The sequence below is a fragment of the Salvelinus sp. IW2-2015 genome, linkage group LG28 (assembly GCF_002910315.2).
Source record: "Salvelinus sp. IW2-2015 linkage group LG28, ASM291031v2, whole genome shotgun sequence".
Classification (NCBI taxonomy): Eukaryota; Metazoa; Chordata; class Actinopteri; order Salmoniformes; family Salmonidae; genus Salvelinus; species Salvelinus sp. IW2-2015.
The window spans coordinates 31,075,559-31,095,525 of NC_036868.1; the positions used below are offsets into that span (position 1 = coordinate 31,075,559).

At 44.8% G+C, this 19,967-nt stretch overlaps 1 protein-coding gene across 1 annotated transcript in view; it reads left to right on the plus strand.

Annotated features, from left to right (window-relative positions):
• usta (uronyl 2-sulfotransferase a) overlaps positions 1 to 19,967 on the plus strand; it is a 186,366-nt gene that overhangs the window by 130,590 nt on the left and 35,809 nt on the right. Inside the window, exon 2 of the mRNA XM_023974348.2 lies at positions 10,392 to 10,435. Within this exon, the coding sequence (XP_023830116.1) occupies positions 10,392 to 10,435 (44 nt within the window). The remainder of the gene's footprint in view (positions 1 to 10,391; positions 10,436 to 19,967) is intronic.

Below are 19,967 nucleotides of genomic sequence, written 5' to 3' on the forward strand. Positions count from 1 at the left end.
AGTGATTTGTAGGGATCCAGATTATGCATTTCTTTCGGAACATCAGCTGCCTGGATTTGGGTAAAGGTGATGCGTGGGGGGGGGGGGGGGCAAGTTGCTGCAGGGGGGTGCTAGATGTGTGCCAGGGCAGGGGGGTAGCCAGGGAAAGCATGGCCAGCCGTGGAAAAATGCTTTTGAAATGATCCATTATCGTAGATTTATCGTTGGTGACAGTGTTCCTATCCTCAGTACAGTGGCAGCTGGGAGAGGTGCTCTTATTCTCCATGGACATTACAGTGTCTGAAAACATTTTGGAATTGGTGCAGCAGGAAGCAAATTTCTGTGTGAAAAGCTAGCCTTAGCTTTCCTAATTGACTGAGTTATTGGTTCCTGAAAAGTTGCATATCGCGTGGGCTATTCGATGCTAATGCAGAATGTCACAGGAGGTTTTTGTGCTGGTCAAGGGCAGTCAAGTCTGAGGTAACCAAGGGCTATATCTGTTTTTAGTTCTACATTTTTTGAATGGGGCATGCTTCTTTAAGATGGAGAGGAAAGCACTTTTGAAGTGCAACCAGACTCCTTTCCTGACGGAATGAAGTCAATATCCTTCCAGGATACCCGGGCCAGGCGATTAGAAAGGCCTGCTCGCTGAAGTGTTTGAGGGAGTGTTGACAGATGATGAGTGGTCGTCTTGACGCGGACAGTACGCACGCAGGCAATGAGGCAGTGATCGCTGAGATCCTGGTTGATGAGAGTGCCTGGGAATGGGAGTATGCTGGGGGCTGCTGGCTGGTGTTAACTTCTTGCAACTATAGGGGTGCTGTTCCGCCTTAGCTATGATGTCTCTCAAATTAAACTGCCTTCGCCTAATTCTTATGATGTACAATATGCATATTATTGTTATTATTGGATAGAAAAACCTTCTTAGTTTTCTATAGAGTTGGAATTTTGTCTCTGAGTGGTACAGAACAATTTCTACAGCACTTTTCCTGACAGGGTTCAGATTCAGAAATTTTTACTCTGATCGTTTTTGGCGGATGTCTATGCTTTGGTGTGGTTAGACTGTTGGGCACACAGTGAAAGCATTGAAGTCAATTCTTATCTTTTCTTCGGTTAACCTCTACATCACCAGAGGAACAGAGTAGGAGTTGGATTAGAGTACGGCTAAAGGCTACAAGAACTGGTCATCTAGTGCGTTCGGAACCGAGAGTAAAAGGAGCAGGTTTCTGGGCACTAAAGAATATATTCAAGGCATAATGTACAGGCAAGGGTATGGTAGGATGTGAGTACAGTGGAGGCATTGAGTGACGATGAGAGAGGTTTTGTCTCTAGATGCACAACTTAAGCCAGGTGAGGTCACCGCATGTGTGGGGGGTGGAACATAAGGGCTAGCTAAGGCATATTGAGCAGGGCTGGAAGCTCTAAAGTGAATTAAGGCAAAAATTATTAACCACAACAGCAAGGTCAGGCATATTGACAAGGCATATTGACTTTAGGGAGAGGCATGTATGGCCTAGTGATCATAGGGTCCAGTAAGTAGCTAGGTGAGCTGGAGGCACGGCGATTCAGACAGCTACTAGGCCGGGGCTAGCAGATGGGCCTCAGGGGGACGTCGCAACAAGAGTCTGTTGAAACTCCCTCGGGCGGTTACGTCAGCAGACCAGTTGTGATTGATCGTCGAGGCTCCGTGTCGGCAGCAAAGGGTCCAGGCCAATTGGCAGAAGTGGTATTGAATTCTTTGGCTATCCAGGAGAAAGACCTAGCTCTAGGTTAGCTCCAGGCTAACTGGTGCTTGCTTCGGGACAGAAACCCCCTCGGACGGTTACGTCGGTAGACCAGTCGTGATGGCCGTGTCGGCAGCTAAGGGCCCAGGCCAATTGGCAAAAGAGGTAATTGAAGCCCAGGGATTGCTTGATGGAATCTCTTCAGCTAGCCGGGAGATGGGCCTAGTTCGAGGCTAGCTCCAGGCTAACTAGTAGCTAGTTAGCTGGCTAGCTTCAGAAGTGGGTGCCGGTTAAAAAGTGTAAATATAGCAGATCCATACCACATTGGGTGAGGCAGGTTGCAGGAGAGTATGTTCAGTTCGTAGATGGAAAATTAGATTTAAAAAATAATATAAAATATATACTAAATATATAAGAAGAAAAAACAATATATTCAAGGGACGGGACAATCAAAACAGACATCCCCACTGCTACTCCATCTTGGATTTATAGAAAAGTTATTGGGAATTTGGGAACGTTTGTTGGTAAGACTGAGATTTGGTGATGGAATTTTCCATATTTTGTGTAGATGTTTCATATCAGGATCTTTGTTTTCTTTTACAAAATGGAATGCTCTATTACAATTAGAGGTCGACCGATTAATCGGAATAGCCGATTAATTTGGGCCGATTTCAAGTTTTCATAACAATCGGAAGTCTGTAGTTTTGGACACGTATTTCTTTCACCTTTATTTAACTAGGCAAGTCAATTAAGAACACATTCTTATTTTCAATGACGGCCTAGGAATGGTGGGTTAACTGCCTTGTTCAGGTGCAGAACGACAGATTTTTACCTTGTCAGCTCGAGGATTCAATCTTGCAACCTTACGGTTAACTAGTCCAAAGCTCTAACCACCTGCCTCTCATTGCACTCCACGAGGAGCCTGCCTGTTACACGAATGCAGTAAGAAGCCAAGGTAAGTTGCTAGCTAGCATTAAACTTTTCTTATAAAAAACAATCAATCAATCATAATCACTAGTTAACTACACATGGTTGATGATATTACTACTTTATCTAGCGTGTCCTGCGTTGCGCATTCGCGAAAAAGGACTGTCGTTGCTTCAACGTGTACCTAACCATAAACATCAATGCCTTTCTTAAAATCAATACACAAGTATATATTTTTAAACCTGCATATTTAGTTAATATTGCCTGCTAACATTAATTTATTTTAACTAGGAGAATTGTGTCACTTCTCTTGCAACAGAGTCAGGGTATATGCAGCAGTTTGGGCCGCCTGGCTCGTTGCGAACTGTGTGAAGACTATTTCTTCCTAACAAAGACAGCCAACTTCGCCAAACGGGGGATGATTTAACAAAAGCGCATTTGCGAAAAAAGCACAATCGTTGCACGACTGTACCTAACCATAAACATCAATGCCTTTCTTAAAATCAATACACAGAAGTATATACTTTTAAACCTGCATATTTAGCTAAAAGAAATCCAGGTTAGCAGGCAATATTAACCAGGTGAAATTGTGTCACTACTCTTGCGTTCATTGCACGCAGAGTCAGAGTATATGCAACAGTTTGGGCCGCCTGGCTCGTTGCAAACTAATTTGCCAGAATTTTACGTAATTATGAAGGTTGTGCAATGTAACAGGAATATTTAGACTTATGGATGCCACCCGTTAGATAAAATACGGAACGGTTCCGTATTTCACTGAAAGAATAAATGTTTTGTTTTCGAGATGATAGTTTCCGGATTCGACCATATTAATGACCTAAGGCTCGTATTTCTGTGTGTTGTTATGTTATAAATAAGTCTATGATTTGATAGAGCAGTCTGACTGAGCGATGGTAGGCAGCAGCAGGCTCGTAAGCATTCATTCAAACAGCAATTTTGTGCGTTTTGCCAGCAGCTTGTCGCTGTGCTTCAAGCATTGCGCTGTTTATGACTTCAAGCCTATCAACTCCTGAGATTAGGCTGGTGTAACCGATGTGAAATGGCTAGCTAGTTAGCGGGGTGCGCGCTAATAGCGTTTCAAATGTCACTCGCTCTGAGACTTGGAGTAGTTGTTCCCCTTGCTCTGCATGGGTAACGCTGCTTCGAGGGTGGCTGTTGTTGATGTGTTCCTGGTTTGAGCTCAGGTAGGAGCGAGGAGAGGGACGGAAGCTATACTGTTACACTGGCAATACTAAAGTGCCTATAAGAACATCCAATAGTCAAAGGTATATGAAATACAAATCTTATAGAGAGAAATAGTCCTATAATTCCTATAATAACTACAACCTAAAACTTCTTACCTGGGAATATTGAAGACTCGTGTTAAAAGGAACCACCAGCTTTCATATGTTCTCATGTTCTGAGCAAGGAACTTAAACGTTAGCTTTCTTACATGGCACATATTTCACTTTTACTTTCTTCTCCAACACTTTGTTTTTGCATTATTTAAACCATATTGAACATGTTTCAATACATGCTTTTTTTGGTCCTCCAATAATCGGTATCGGCGTTGAAAAATCATAATCGGTCGACAATCTATTTACTGTATTTATACAACCACATTAATTAATCTAGCTTGATATTTTCTGATGAGTAAACATATAAACTACATATGGGTAGCTAATTAGAAAAATAACAGTTAGGTTTGATGGCACCTCCTAACGTGCGGCACCCTTCATCTGTATCTCAGCCAGTAGCACTACCATGTGTCCCATGACACATTAATCCTATTAACCCCTTGGCCACACAAACACGAAACAAACACACAAATACAGAAAGAGAGAGACACCTACACTCACCTCTCTGTAACCCCTGGCTGTGAGTCAGTTGAAGGTGTTATCTGAGGGTCAAGGACCATCAACCTCTCTTCCTGTGTGAACCCAAGCCCTTCTCCCCCGTCTCTCCCTTCCTCCCCCATGTCTCATGTTCTCCCCCATCTCTGCCTTCTCTACCTTCCTCCATCTCTCCCTTCTTCCCCCTCTTCCTACCCCATCTCTGGCCTCAATTATTGAGTGTCATATTGAGTGTCATATAAGAAAGAGGGCTGTTCATCAAAGATCATCATGGCTCCAGTGTGAGAGGATGTATACCATAGAAGTTTCCACTCTAAACCGCCATGGAATTRATAGCCATAGCATGAAACCAAAGAATCCAACCATAGTTTAAGTCTGTGTGGGCTGTGTTCAGTTGTGAATGCAGCCAAAATGGCTCTGATTTAGGTGACAATGAACAGCGGACTAAAGAAGAACACAACTCCATGGAGGCTCAGTAGATTCCACCGCTCCTGTCGTTGTGGGTGGTGTGGGTGGATGGCAGCTGTCTGTTTTTACGAGCATGTGCCCTGGAAGAAATTAGTTCCAATCCCGATGCACAGAGCAAATGAGAAACACACAAAGGGGGTCGGCCCTTAAGATGAACGACAGGGAGGATCAGTCTCTCGTTTTCCGTACCCTGGAACGACCTCAGATACCTCTACACGACAAGCCTCCCTCAGCATTCCTCAGCAAGAATGCATGCGTGTGTGTGTGTGCAGCAGACACACCTGAGGGTGTGTGCACAGTGCAGCTGTCTCCATGTTAATATACTGTAGCAGCTGATAAACTAATGTACTAAGAAGTGCTGTAAGAGGTCACGCTGACACTATATAACTCAGACGCCTGCAAGGATACTTGCTGGGATGTGTGTGTGTGTGTGTGTGTGTGTGTGTGTGTGTGTGTGTGTGTGATTCTGACACCAGGCCACTCTTTAGAGAACTAATGTACTAATGAGCCCAAGCCAAGAGAGTAGGCTTTGGTCGACATAGCTCAGACCAATGAATAATGAGTCTGTTCCTGTATGCATTAGAAGCGGTTTCAACGGTTGCACTCACTCTCCTAGGTGTCATCAAAGCATTATTGCCAGCAAGACTCAAGTAGAGGTTCTCCCTTCTCTTTATGTTTAAGAACAACCCTGCCGACCCCCACCCCCTCTCTCAATTCAATTTCAGAAGTTTACATACACTAACTTGCTGTGCCTTTAAACAGCTTGGAAAATTCCAGAAATGGCTTTAGAAGCTTCTGATAGGCAAATTGAAATAATTTGAGTCAATTGGAGGTGTACCTGTGGATGTATTTCAAGGCCTACCTTCAAGCTCAGTGCCTATTTGCTTGACATCATGGGAAAATCATAAAGAAATCATCCAAGACCTCAGAAAAAAATGTGTTGACCTCCACAAGTCTGGTTCATCCTTGGGAGAAATTTCCAAACACCTGAAGGTACCACGTTCATCTGTACAAACAATTGTACACAAGTATAAACACCATGGGACCACGCAGACATCATACCGCTCAGGAAGGAGAAGCGTTCTGTCTCCTAGAGATGAATGTACTTTGGTGCGAAAAGTGCAAATCAATCCCAGAACAACCGCAAAGGACCTTGTGAAGATGCTGGAGGAAACAGGTACAAAAGTATCTATATCCACAGTAAAACAAGTTCTATATCGACATAACCTGAAAGGCCGCTCAGCAAGGAAGAAGCCACTGCTCCAAAACCGACATAAAAAAGCGAGACTACGGTTTGCAACTGCACATGGGGACAAAGATCATACTGTTTGGAGAAATGTCCTCTGGTCTGATGAAACAAAAATGGCCATAATGGCCATTAAGACCATCGTTATGTTTGAAGGAAAAAGGGGGATGCTTGCAAGCCGAAGAACACCATCCCAACCGTGAAGAACGGAGGTGGCAGTATAATGTTGTGGGGGTGCTTTGCTGCAGGAGGGASTGGTGCACTTCACAAAATAGATGGCATCATGAGGGAGGAAAATGATGTGGATATATTGAAGAAACATCTCAAGACATCAGTCAGGAAGTTAAAGCTTGGTCGCAAGTGAGTACTCCAAATGGACAATGACCCCAATCATACTTCCAAAGTTGTGACAAAATGGCTTAAGGACAACAAAGTCAAGGTATTGGAGTGGCCATCACAAAGCCCTGACCTCAATCCTATAGAAAATGTGTGGGCAGAACTGAAAAAGTGTGTGCGAGCAAGGAGGCCTGCAAACCTGACCCAGTTACACCAGCTCTGTCAGGAAGAATAGGACAAAATTCACCCAACTTATTGTGGGAAGCCTGTGGAAGGCTACCCGAAACGTTTGACCCAAGTTAAACAATTTAGAGTCAATGCTACCAAATACTAATTAAGTGTATGTAAACTTCTGACCCACTGGGAATGTGATGAAAGAAATTAAAGCTGAAATAAATAATTTTCTATTATTCTGACATTTCACATTTTTTAAATAAAGTGGTGATCCTAACTGACCTAAGACAGGGATTTTTTACTCTGATTAAATGTCAGGAATTGTGGAAAACTGAGTTTAAAACTGAGTTTACATAAGGTGTATGTAAACTTCCGACTTCAACATATATATATATATATATATATATATATATATATATACACACCAGTCTCAACGTCAACAGTGAAGAGGCAACTCCGGGATGCTGGCCTTCTAGGCAGAGTTGCTACAAAAATGCCATATCTCAGACTGCCCAATAAAAAGAAAAGATTAAGATGGGCAAAATAACACAGAAACTGGACAGAGGAACTCTGCCTAGAAGGCCAGCATCCCGGAGTCGCCACTTCACTGTTGACGTTGAGACTGGTGTTTTGCGGGTACTATTTAATGAAGCTGACATTTGAGGACTTGTGAAGTGTCTGTTTCTCAAAATAGATACTCTAATGTACTTGTCCTCTTGCTCAGTTGTGCACCGGGGCCTCCCACTCCTCTTTCTATTCTGGTTAGAGCCAGTTTGAGCTGTTCTGTGAAGGGAGTAGTACACAGCGTTATACGAGATCTTCAGTTTCTTGGCAATTTCTCGCATGGAATGGCCTTCATTTCTCAGAACAAGAATAGACCTGCCAGTTTCAGAAGAAAGTCTTTTTTTCTGGCCATTTTGAGCCATTAATCGAACCCACAAATGCTGATTCTCCAGATACTCAACTAGTCTAAAGAAGGACAGTTGTATTGCTTCTTTAATCTGCACAACATTTTTCAGCTGTGCTAACATAATTGCAGAAGGGTTTTCTAATGATCAATTACCTATGATCACCTATGATCATGCTATGCCCTCTATGTAGCCAGTTCAGATGTGGGAGGGGTTCACCAAAACAGCTGATATAGCCTAGAGGATTTAGGGAGAAGGGGGAGAGGGATGAAGTGAAGAAGAGAGACTTTTATTGTGTGTGTGTCTGGTCTCACCTGGTGTCCACACTAAGTGACTACAGAGTACTTTATGATGAAACAGACACATGAGGACAAACAATAGAAGATAATGTCAATAGAAGATACTGTATGTGACGCAGACACCTATCGGAGTGTACCTGAAACATTTAAATATAGAGGGCTATGTATCTCACCACTTGGATATTGCAAGGCTAACCCCCAGGGAAATCATGACTTAGCAGCAACAGATAGTCCAGTGACAGATAGTCCAGTTTATGTGGTGTAAATCTGAAAATTAACAGCTGACATCTTAAAGGTTTTTTAATTAATGCATGTGAGACAGGTTCCATGTACAACAAGACAGGCAGAGATGGAGAAAAAGAACACAAACAAGTTTACCTCTGGTTATGGACACTTTTGCTAGCAATAAAGCTTCCACGGCCTGTTCCTCGGACAGTGAACATCTGGCAATATCTACATTTTTGACCCCTTGGTCAGCTCGGTCTCTGAAAGTAAAGAAAACAGCTTATTTGTTATAGATATGAAAACAATAACAGATATGACCGTTCAATCTAATGCAGCAGATGTCATTTTTAGGATACGTCAATACAGCCCAGTGCTGCTTACCTGAGATGACAACATCTTCGTAGGTGTCCGCTTTGACTTCCTTTGTGTCGGAAAAAAGTTGCTTCCAGAACAATTCTTTTTGATTGAAAATAAAAAAGGTTTTGCTCTCGACAAAAAGACACAAATGTACCTCAATAGCATATAACAATTTGCCTATGAATAACCACACTTTCATACAAACGTGCTACTGTGTGCAGAATTCTTGACGCACGACCGAAGATGCTGCCATAACCTGCCAGCACGCCCACAAGCGAGTCATTCAGGAGCAGAATGATGACCCGTGGAAGAGGGAAAGGAATTAGATGGGAACAGCAATTTGTTGCAAGTTGGGGAGGAGGGCTAATAGCTGAACAATAGACTATTCAACCTTTACTAAAGAATAGTCTGATAGCCGAGCTAGGTGTGAAAAAAAAAACTCCTATCACAGACCAGATTTGCCATAACGACCAAGGGGTAGCTTGCTACTCAATGTAATAAAGTAATGACTTTTCAAATAAGTTACCTTACACGTTATGTTGGCTGACAATTTGTTAATTATGCTCTCCTTACGAACCACATACCATATCATTACAGCAGTATGTACCGGGTATGTTAGCTAGCTACCTAACGTTAGTAGTTATACATCAAACTTGCCATCTAACTATAGGCTATCTAACTACCCTCTTGACTTGATTATTCTCGTTATTCTTAGCTTAGCTAAATGGTATAGTCGTTGTGCTTTCTCAATGGACATTCGGGTGCTTTCATAAATTCGCTCTATAGAACGGGACGAAAAACGTCTTAAGAACGTTGGCTAAACTGGAACACTAGCGCGAGCCCATAGCAAATTGATGGAATCGAACGTTCGCAGAGACTGAGTGATGCTTAGAATTCCATAAAAAATGTAACCCTTTTTATTTTACCACTACAATCTGTTCGTCGGACGAAACTGGAAAAAAACCACTTGTGTAGAAAGTTAACATCCGCACCTCGATGGTGTCAACTGTGCGTAATGAAAAAGTAGTTTATTTTTATTTTTTATTCTTGACTATTTCTGGTCTTGCGATCGATTACAATGGGGCCTGTGTAACAGTTTTGCTTCCGTCCCTCTCCTCGCCCCTACCTGGGCTCAAACCAGGGACCCTCTGCACACAGACAACAGCCACCATCGAAGCACCGTTAGCTTGGGTGCTTGACTGCCATTGTAAGGCCAGAATGCTCAAATCAACCCTACTCCTCGGCCCGAATGTCCATTGTGCGCTCTGAGGGCGAAACGTCTGAATTTACAAACTGACAATTTTTCTCTGAATGGAAACACCATAATATTAATCAAATTAATTAAGCCAAATGTCTTAAAATCAATCTCATATACTATGTTATTACAAAAAAGGTTTAAATTCTCTGGTAATGCCAATACAGTGTACTATCAAATGCTTCTCAAAGATGAACTCTGGTGGTCAAACCAGCAATAACTTGCAGTAACAGAAGAAATGGCTGAGAATGAAACGACGTGCCACAGAATGCTGCAGCAGTACGCAAGATGTGCCGTAGGATGACGCAACTTCTAAAGGAGGAACCATTGTAACTCACTCATGACGACATTCCCACACTTTATGTGGACGTGAAGGCCTCTCTTTTTTTCTTAGAGGGATCGTGACTGACCGTTTTTTCCCCCTAGGTGGCTATTGAAGATTGTTGTGGCTGGACATAGATTTTTTATTACAACTGTGGTCTGCCTGTCTGTCTGACATTTATTAAGTACTTTGGTCACTCTTGACTTGAGTTCACTAGCCTGTGAATCTGCGCTGCCAGTGGATTTGCCATAATACGACTGTTGGACTGTAGTCCCTCTGAATATTATCACATTCTACATATCTATACCTGTTTCTTCACAGGAGAGTCCACGTATCTCGATGACCACGGACCCCCGGCTCCCAGGGTAAGACCTCTTTATTTTTCATCACTCCATCTTTCTATACCTCACACTACATCTTAGCCATGCTCTCCACCCTCTTTCTCTTCCCCTCTCCTTGTGTTTGTCTTTATTTTACACTCCCTTTTCTTCCCCCCCATCTCTCTCTGATGTGCTGCCCTGTGTGTGTGCCAGTCCAGTCCAGGCAGGATAAGGGTGAGGTCTATGTCTGGAGGAGCTGTGAGTGAACTCACTCTAAATACTAAATACTGACAGACAGACAGACAGACACACACACTGGGGCCTTGTGTCTGGCCAGCTGCATCGGTCTGCCTCTTCTCACTTCTATTTCTTCTCACCCTTTCTATTTCTATCCTTTCTTTTTCAACCTTTATCCACAGTTTCTTTCATCCACTAGTTTCGCCCTTCTACCTACCACCTGTCTATATCATCCTCTCTTTGATCCACCTCTCTTTCAGTCTCTTTTTCCTGTCTCACATTCTCCCTTCTCGCAGTCTCTGTGCTGCGGTGACAGATTTATCAATCCAACTCACAAATTGGATAATTACGGTGTTGTGTTTCTTTGGTGGGAGACACATTTCTGTGTTCGTGAACGTGTCTAGGCTAGCTATATTTGGCTGTGTGTTCAGAGTTTATCTGGTGTGTGTGTGTGCTTGTGTGTGAGGAGAGGTCTGGCTACGTGTCTGTTTGGAGCTGACCTAAAGGTCTGGCTGTTTTGATTAATCCTGGCAACATCTGGCCCATGTTTATATGTTATTATGTTGACTTGGAGAGGTCTGTTGTAGTGTTGGCCACTAACCCAGGCTAACTTTGAGGTAAAGTACAAGCCATGGTATTTTCTATCTGAACAGGGGCCGGCGTGAACTGTGGCGTAACTGTCCGGACTGTGGTGATCAGAAGCGCTGAGATGGGCCAGGAGTTTTTCCTGACCACTTGACCAAGATAACATGGTCACATGGACAGGAATAACTGTGGATGAGAGAACTGGTGGCTGGCTCATATCAACCTTGCTTTTGTACTGCTAGGATTTAACGGAGAGGCTGTTGGCCATCTGGAAAGGCTGACTGGTCAGAGTCGGGATAAGCCAAAGGCAGCCAGGAACAGCTTGTCTGTTTCCTAAGTCATAATGATGAATCCAAACTATTTCTTTACCATAGAACACAGACACAGTAGCACTGCAATCTGTTAAATCACTGACTAGTGGGATTATAATGGAGAGAAAGGACTGATAGACTACTACTGTAAAGCCCTGTGATCTTGTGTGGGCTATACTGGTTGGTACTGAATTACTAATTATACTTGTGGTTAACCCCCTCTTTTTCTTCCCTCCTTTCAGCTCAAAGTTTAGCCGCTAGCTACCATTAGCAACCACATCAGATGGTTTATACTGGGGTGGCTAAGCCCCTAGTTTTCCCTACCCTCTGTGACGGCAACATTGCTATTAGCCGCGTCTGTCATTATGTCATCCTCTCAGACAGTGATGGTAATGCTATGTTAGCGGCTAACGCTACGTGAGATGTGGCATCCTCTAATTTGCCCCTTAAACTGAAGTTGTTTGGCTATTTCTGGCTTAGTTAAGTATACCTTAACTGGTTATGGCAAAGCATGTTCTTAATGCATCGTACATCGAAAAAAAAAATCAAAAGAAAACTGCAAACTGAATAGGAGACCAAACAAGCAGCAAACAAAGAAGAAAGGCTTTTGAAAAAGTAACAATTTTTCATAAAATTATACCGTTTTCTTAGCTAGCTAAGTTGTTTACCTGTTGCTAGGCAGTTGCTAGGGACATTCCTGAAAGAAGCTAGCTAGCTAACAAGGAGTGTCTAGTTGGCAGAAGAGAAGAAGGGACAAAGAAGGGACAAAGTGGGACAAAATAAGGACAGAAGAAAAGGGAAAGGGGACATTAAGGTGAAGCAGTCCTCTAAAGACACAAAAGAAATAATACAAGAAACAACACTTCTATTGCCTCTCCCTCTACGATACGCACTTCCGGTTTGGTTTGGAGCGAGTAGTTGCATTCCGCTTTGCTCCACAGGTAGTATTACAGGTAGTATTACATTTCATTTCATTACAGTACAACAGTTTGATTTGTTTGATCTTAGCTGGCTACATAGCCGTCTTTGTATCCAAGATAATTGGTGTAGTCTAAGATAATTGTCGAGGTTACCTAGCCAGTTAGAGGTTACCTAGCCAGCTCACTTTCAAACAAGTCAACAACGCAGCCACTGCTAGCTAGCCTATTTCACCAGCCAGCAGTACTATATCATTTTAGTCAATAAGATTTTTTGCAACGTAGCTTAACTTTCTGAACATTCGAGACGTGTAGTCCATTTGTCATTCCAATCTCCTTTGCATTAGCGTAGCCTCTTCTGTAGCCTCAACTATGTGTCTCTATCCCTGTTCTCTTTCCTTTGCACACTCACACACGCGTGGACCCACGCGTTGATGTCGGCAACACCGCTGTCCCACCGCTCCAGGTGCTCTGCTACTGCGTAACCTGGTCCAGTCGACCACTGGATCAGGTCTCAGCACCTCTGATGCCGATCTGCCACAAGCAGAGTTCATCTCAGCCTATGCTTCCCTCCAGTCCCTCGACTTCTTGGCACTGACGAAAATGGATTACCACTGATAACACTGCTACTCCTACTGCTCTCTCCTCGTCTGCCCACGTGTTCTCGCACACCCCGAGAGCTTCTGGTCAGCGGGGTGGTGGCACTGGGATCCTCATCTCTCCCAAGTGGACATTCTCTCTTTCTCCCCTGACCCATCTGTCTATCGCCTCCTTTGAATTCCATGCTGTCACAGTTACCAGCCCTTTCAAGCTTAACATCCTTATCATTTATCGCCCTCCAGGTTCCCTTGAAGTTCATCAATGAGCTTGACGCCCTGATAAGTTCCTTTCTGAGGATGGCTCACCTCTCACAGTTCTGGTGACTTTAACCTCCCCACGTCTATTTTGACTCATTCCTCTCTGCCTCCTTCTTTCCACTCCTCTCCTCTTTTGACTCACCCTCTCACCTTCCCCCCCTACTCACAAGGCAGGCAATACGCTTGACCTCATCTTTACTAGATGCTGTTCTTCCACTAATCTCATTGCAACTCCCCTCCAAGTCTCCGACCACTACCTTGTATCCTTTTCCCTCTCGCTCTCATCCAACACTTCCCACACTGCCCCTACTCGGATGGTATCGCGCCGTCCCAACCTTCGCTCTCTCTCCCCCGCTACTCTCTCCTCTTCCATCCTATCATCTCTTCCCTCTGCTCAAACCTTCTCCAACCTATCTCCTGATTCTGCCTCCTCAACCCTCCTCTCCTCCCTTTCTGCATCCTTTGACTCTCTATGTCCCCTATCCTCCAGGCCGGCTCGGTCCTCCCCTCTGCTCCGTGGCTCGACGACTCATTGCGAGCTCACAGAACAGGGCTCCGGGCAGCCGAGCGGAAATGGAGGAAAACTCGCCTCCCTGCGGACCTGGCATCCTTTCACTCCCTCCTCTCTACATTCTCCTCTTCTGTCTCTGCTGCTAAAGCCAATTTCTACCACTCTAAATTCCAAGCATCTGCCTCTAACCCTAGAAGCTCTTTGCCACCTTCTCCTCCCTCCTGAATCCTCCTCCCCTCCTCCCCCCTCCTCCCTCTCTGCTGATGACTTCGTCAACTATTTTGAAAAGAAGGTCGACGACATCCGATCCTCGTTTGCTAGTCAAACGACACCGCTGGTTCTGCTCACACTGCCCTACCCTGTGCTTTGACCTCTTCTCCCCTCTCTGTGACGGCCGCCGCCAACAACCTGCCCGCTTGACCCTATCCCTCTCTCTTCTCCAGACCATTTCCGGAGACCTTCTCCCTTACCTCACCTCACTCATCAACTCATCCTTGACCGCTGGCTACGTCCCTTCCGTCTTCAGAGAGCGAGAGTTGCACCCCTTCTAAAAAAACTACACTCGATCCCTCCGATGTCAACAACTACAGACCAGTATCCCTTCTTTCTTTTCTCTCCAAAACTCTTGAACGTGCCGTCCTTGGCCAGCTCTCCTGCTATTCTCTTCAGATGACCTTCTTGATCCAAATCAGTCGGTTTCAAAGACTAGTCATTCAACTGAGACTGCTCTTCTCTGTGTCACGGAGGCGCTCCGCACTGCTAAAGCTAACTCTCTCTCCTCTGCTCTCATCCTTCTAGACCTATCGGCTGCCTTTGATACTGTGAACCATCAGATCCTCCTCTCCACCCCTCTCTGAGCTGGGCATCTCCGGCGGCCCACGCTTGGATTGCGTCCTACCTGACGTCGCTCCTACCAGGTGGCGTGGCGAGAATCTGTCTCCGCACCACGTGCTCTCACCACTGGTGTCCCCCAGGGCTCTGTTCTAGGCCCTCTCCTATTCTCGCTATACACCAAGTCACTTGCTCTGTCATATCCTCACATGGTCTCTCCTATCATTGCTATGCAGAGACACACAATTAATCTTCTCCTTTCCCCCCTCTGATAACCAGGTGGTGAATCGCATCTCTGCATGTCTGGCAGACATATCAGTGTGGATGACGGATCACCACTCAAGCTGAACCTCGCAAGACGGAGCTGCTCTTCCTCCCGGGGAAGGACTGCCCGTTCCATGATCTCGCCATCACGGTTGACAACTCCATTGTGTCCTCCTCCCAGAGTGCTAAGAACCTTGGCGTGATCTGGACAACACCCTGTCGTTCTCAACTAACATCAAGGCGGTGACCCGTTCCTGTAGGTCATGCTCTACAACATTCGCAGAGTACGACCCTGCCTCACGCAGGAAGCGGCGCAGGTCCTAATCCAGGCACTTGTCATCTCCCGTCTGGATTACTGCAACTCGCTGTGGCTGGGCTCCCTGCCTGTGCCATTAAACCCTACAGCTCATCCAGAACGCCGCAGCCCGTCTGGTGTTCAACTTCCCAAGTTCTCTCACGTCACCCGCTCCTCCGCTCTCTCCACTGGCTTCCAGTTGAAGCTCGCATCCGCTACAAGACCATGGTGCTTGCCTACGGAGCTGTGAGGGAACGGCACCTCCGTACCTTCAGGCTCTGATCAGGCCCTACACCCAACAAGGGCACTGCGTTCATCCACTCTGGCTGCTCGCCTCCCTACCTCTGAGGAAGTACAGTTCCCGCTCAGCCCAGTCAAAACTGTTCGCTGCTCTGGCACCCCATGGTGGAACAAACTCCCTCCCGACGCCAGGTCAGCGGAGTCAATCACCACCTTCCGGCGACACCTGAAACCCCACCTCTTTAAGGAATACCTAGGATAGGATAAAGTAATCCTTCTAACCCCCCCCCCCCCTTAAAAGAGTTAGATGCACTATTGTAAAGTGGTTGTTCCACTGGATATCATAAGGTGAATGCACCAATTTGTAAGTCGCTCTGGATAAGAGCGTCTGCTAAATGACTTAAATGTAAATGTAAATGTAATGGAAGGAATTTCTGTTTTGAAGGTATTTGAAAAGTGTAAAAAGAGCTAAACTTAAATAAAAGCAAAAGCCCTCAAACTATAAGGTATAGTTACATGTAAGGAAACGCGCAACGTATGCAAGTCTCTTGTGTTTTGGGACACATTTCCCTGAAATTGACTGTTTGGATTCATGGCATGCACACGTATGAATTTAGCCCTGTATCTGACCAAGACGAAAATCCCAAAATAACAAGTAGCGACTGTTTTCCTGTTTCTTAACATATTTCATTCCCCATTGGCCAGTATTGCAATAGTGATGCCTGTGCTCTTTTTTATTGTCTCAGATGTTCTCTAATGTGAGATGATGTCCCATTAACCGTGTAGCTCAGTGAATCCGCTCCACTCTGGGTAGGAAGGGAGAGGGAAGAGATAATCAGGCAGACAGCGGGTTAACAACAGGAAGTGTGGAGTACTCCAGCATGTCCTGCCCGAGATGTCGACATGCAGAGCAGCCAGGGATGAGAATCTCTGTGCCAGCAGTGATGTAAACGCAGCACAGCCACGCTAACTCAAAACAGAAGTACTGCACACTATTCCCATGGTAGGCTGAGTTACAGGCCTGGCACTACGGTTTGTTTCTAGGAACTACAGTTAAGTGTGTGTCAGGAAGTAGTGTGTGTGTGTACAGTATGTGCTGAGTCACAGTCTGCTTGCTATTAATTTTTATTTGTAGATTGTATCTCAGCCATAAACACAATAACAGTCCTACCCCAGAGAGTCCAGACAGCTCTGCTCAACATGAGAATGTTCATAACAATGACAAAATGCATTCTTATATAGGTCGTTGTCACTAAAACATCACAATAAGGTCAGATGTGCCTGCTGAGGGGCAAGGAGAACCCCAGTGCCGCTAAAACCATTGATGCCGTTTTCAGGGATTGTTAAATAAATGTAAACTATTTGGTTGTTATATCATCACATCTTGAAGAGCATAGTCAGAACAACAAATATCCAATTATTCCGTGCGAAACAATTGCACACATCATCAGGAGGTATACAGCAAGTAACTGCATGCTTTTTGTGATCAGTAAACATCAATTGATCGTGTCATTTCAGATGCGCGAGGGTAGCGATCTTTCACTATTGACCACCATTAATTGGATGTTTGAGTGATATAAAAGCGAACTATACCTGACAAGTATGATGATGATGATTTATTTGAACTTCCCATCCTTTGTGTCTGTCAAGCAGCAGAAGGACGCGTTTGCCGTTGTATTGTTAGTGTTTTCTTTGCAAGTTAACGGTATAAACTTTGTACATTTGGTAAACAGTGGTAAGTAGCCCTAATGTACTTAAAGATGACCTGGTGCCAGTGGGTTTGGTGACAAATATGTAGCGAGGGCCAGCCAACGAGAGCATCGGGTCGCAGTGGTGGGGAGTATATGGGGCTTTGGTGACAAAACAGATGGCACGGTGATAGACTGCATCTGGTTTTCTGAGTAGCTTGTTGGAGGCTATTTTGTAAATGACATCGCCGAAGTCAATGATCGGTAGGATAGTCAGTTTTACGAGGGTATGTTTGGCAGCATGAGTGAAGGAGGCTTTGCTGCGAAATAGGTAGCCGATTCTAGATTTAATTTTGGATTGTAGATGCTTAATGTGAGTCTGGAAGGAGAGTTTACGGTCTAACCAGACACCTAGGTATTTGTCCACATATTCTAAGTCAGAACCATCCAGAGTAGTGATGCTAGTCGGGAGGGTGGGTAGCAAATCGGTTGAAGAGCATGCATTTAGTTTTACTAGCATTTTAAAGCAGTTGGAGGCCACGGAAGGAGTGTTGTATGGCATAGACGCTCGTTTGGAGGTTTGTTAACACAGTGAGCAAAGAATGGCCAGATGTATACAGAATGGTGTCTTCTGTGTAGAGGTGGATAAAAAAAAATCACCTACAGCAAGAGCGACATCATTGATATATACAGAGAAAAGAGTCGGCCTGAGTATTGAACCCTGTGGCACCCCCATGGAGTCTGCCAGAGGTCCGGGCAACAGGCCCTTCGATTTGACACACTGTCAGAGAACTAGTTGGTGAACCAGGCTAATGAGTCTGCCGGTAAGAATGCGGTGATTGACAGAGTCGAAAGCCTTGGCCAGGTCGATGAATACAGCTGCACTGTATTGTCTCTTATCGATGGCGGTTAAGATATCGTTTAGGACCTGAAGTGCACACATGACCAGGTTGGAAACCAGATTGCATAGTGGAGAAGGTACGGTGGGATTCGAAATAGTCGGTGATCTGTTTGTTAACTTGGCTTTCGAAGATTTTAGAAAGGCAGGGCAGGATGGATATAGGTCTATAACAGTTTGGCTCTAGAGTGTCTCCCCCTTTGAAGAGGGGGATGATGGCAGCAGCTGTCAAATCTTTGGGGATCTCAGATGATATAACAGAGGGGAGAACAGGCTAATAATAGGGTTTGCAACAATTTCGGTGGATAATTTTAGAAAGAGCGGGTCCAGGTTGTCTAGCCCAGCTGATTTGTAGGTATCCAGATTTTGCAGCTCTTTCAGAACATCAGCATCTGAATATAGTAAAGAGAAGCGTTGGGGGACACTCTAGCTGCAGTGGGTGCAGAGCTGTTGCCAGGGTACCAGGTGGAAACGTGGCTAGCCGGAAAGCATGCAGCCGTAGAAAAAATGCTATTTAAATGAGATTTATTGTGTGACATGTTCCTATCCTCAGTTGTCAGTTGGGCAGCTGGAGAGGTACTCTTATTCTCCAGTGACTTTACAGTGTCCCAAAACTTTTTGGAATTATGCTACAGGATGCCAAATTCTTTCTGAAAAAGCTAGCCTTATCTTTTCTAATGACTGTGTATTATGTTCCTGACTTCCCTGAAAAGTTCATATCGCGGGGCTATTCGATGCTGATGCAGAACGCCATGGATGTTTTTGCTGCTAGTCAAGGGCAGTCAAGTCTGGGTGAACCAAGGCTATATCTGTCTTAGTTCTACATGTTTTTATGGGGCATGCTTTTAAGATGGGAGGAAAGCACTTTGAAGAGCAACCAGGCATCCTCTACTGACGAGATGAGGTCAATATCCTTCCAGGATACCCGCCAGGTCGATTAGAAAGCCTGCTCACTGAATGTTTTAGGGAGCGTTTGACAATGATTAGGGGTGGTCGTTTGAATGCAGACCCATTACGGACGCAGCAATGAAGCAGTGATTCTGGTTGAAGACACAGAGGTGTATTTAGAGGGCAAGTGGGTCAGGATGATATCTAAGAGGGTGCCCATGCTTCCCGCTCAGCCCAGTCAAAACTGTTCGCTGCTCTGCACCCACATGGTGGAACAAACTCCCTCACGACGCCCAGGTCAGCGAGTCAATCACCCCTTCCGGAGACACCTGAAACCCCACCTCTTTAAGAATACCTAGGATAGGATAAAGTAATCCTTCTAACCCCCCCCTCCCCCTTAAAAGAGTTGATGCACTATTGTAAAGGGCTTTCCACTGGATATCATAATTGGAATCACCAATTGTAAGTCCTCTGGATAAGAGCGCTGCTAAATGACTTAAATGAAATGTAATGTTACCGATTCGGGGTTTACCTGGTAGGTTCCTTGATAATTTGTAATTGAGCATGAGGCTTTAATTATAGGACTGACGGGGTGTTACGCATTTCCCAGTTTAGGTCACCTAACAGTATGAACTCTTGAGATAGACTGGATGGAAATCACATTCACATATGTGTCCAGGGCCAGCTGGGGAGGGGGTCTAAACAGAGGCACGGTGAGAGACTTGTTTTCTGGAAAGGTGGATTTTTAAAAGTATGAAACTCAAATTGTTTGGGCACGACCTGCTAGTATGACAAACTCTGCAGGCCTATCTCTGCAGTAATTGCAATGCCACCCCATTGGCAGTTCCATCTTGTCGGAAAATTTGTAGTTGGGGATGGAAATTTAGGACATCCGGGTGGGAGTGTGCTTAAGCAGTGAATAAAACAAACTTAGGGAGGAGACTTCTAATGTTAACAGCATGAACAAGGCTTTTACGGTACTGAAGTCAACAAATGAGAGTGCCTGGTAAATGGGAGTGATGCTGGGGGCTGCAGGCCTGTTTTTTATTTATTTA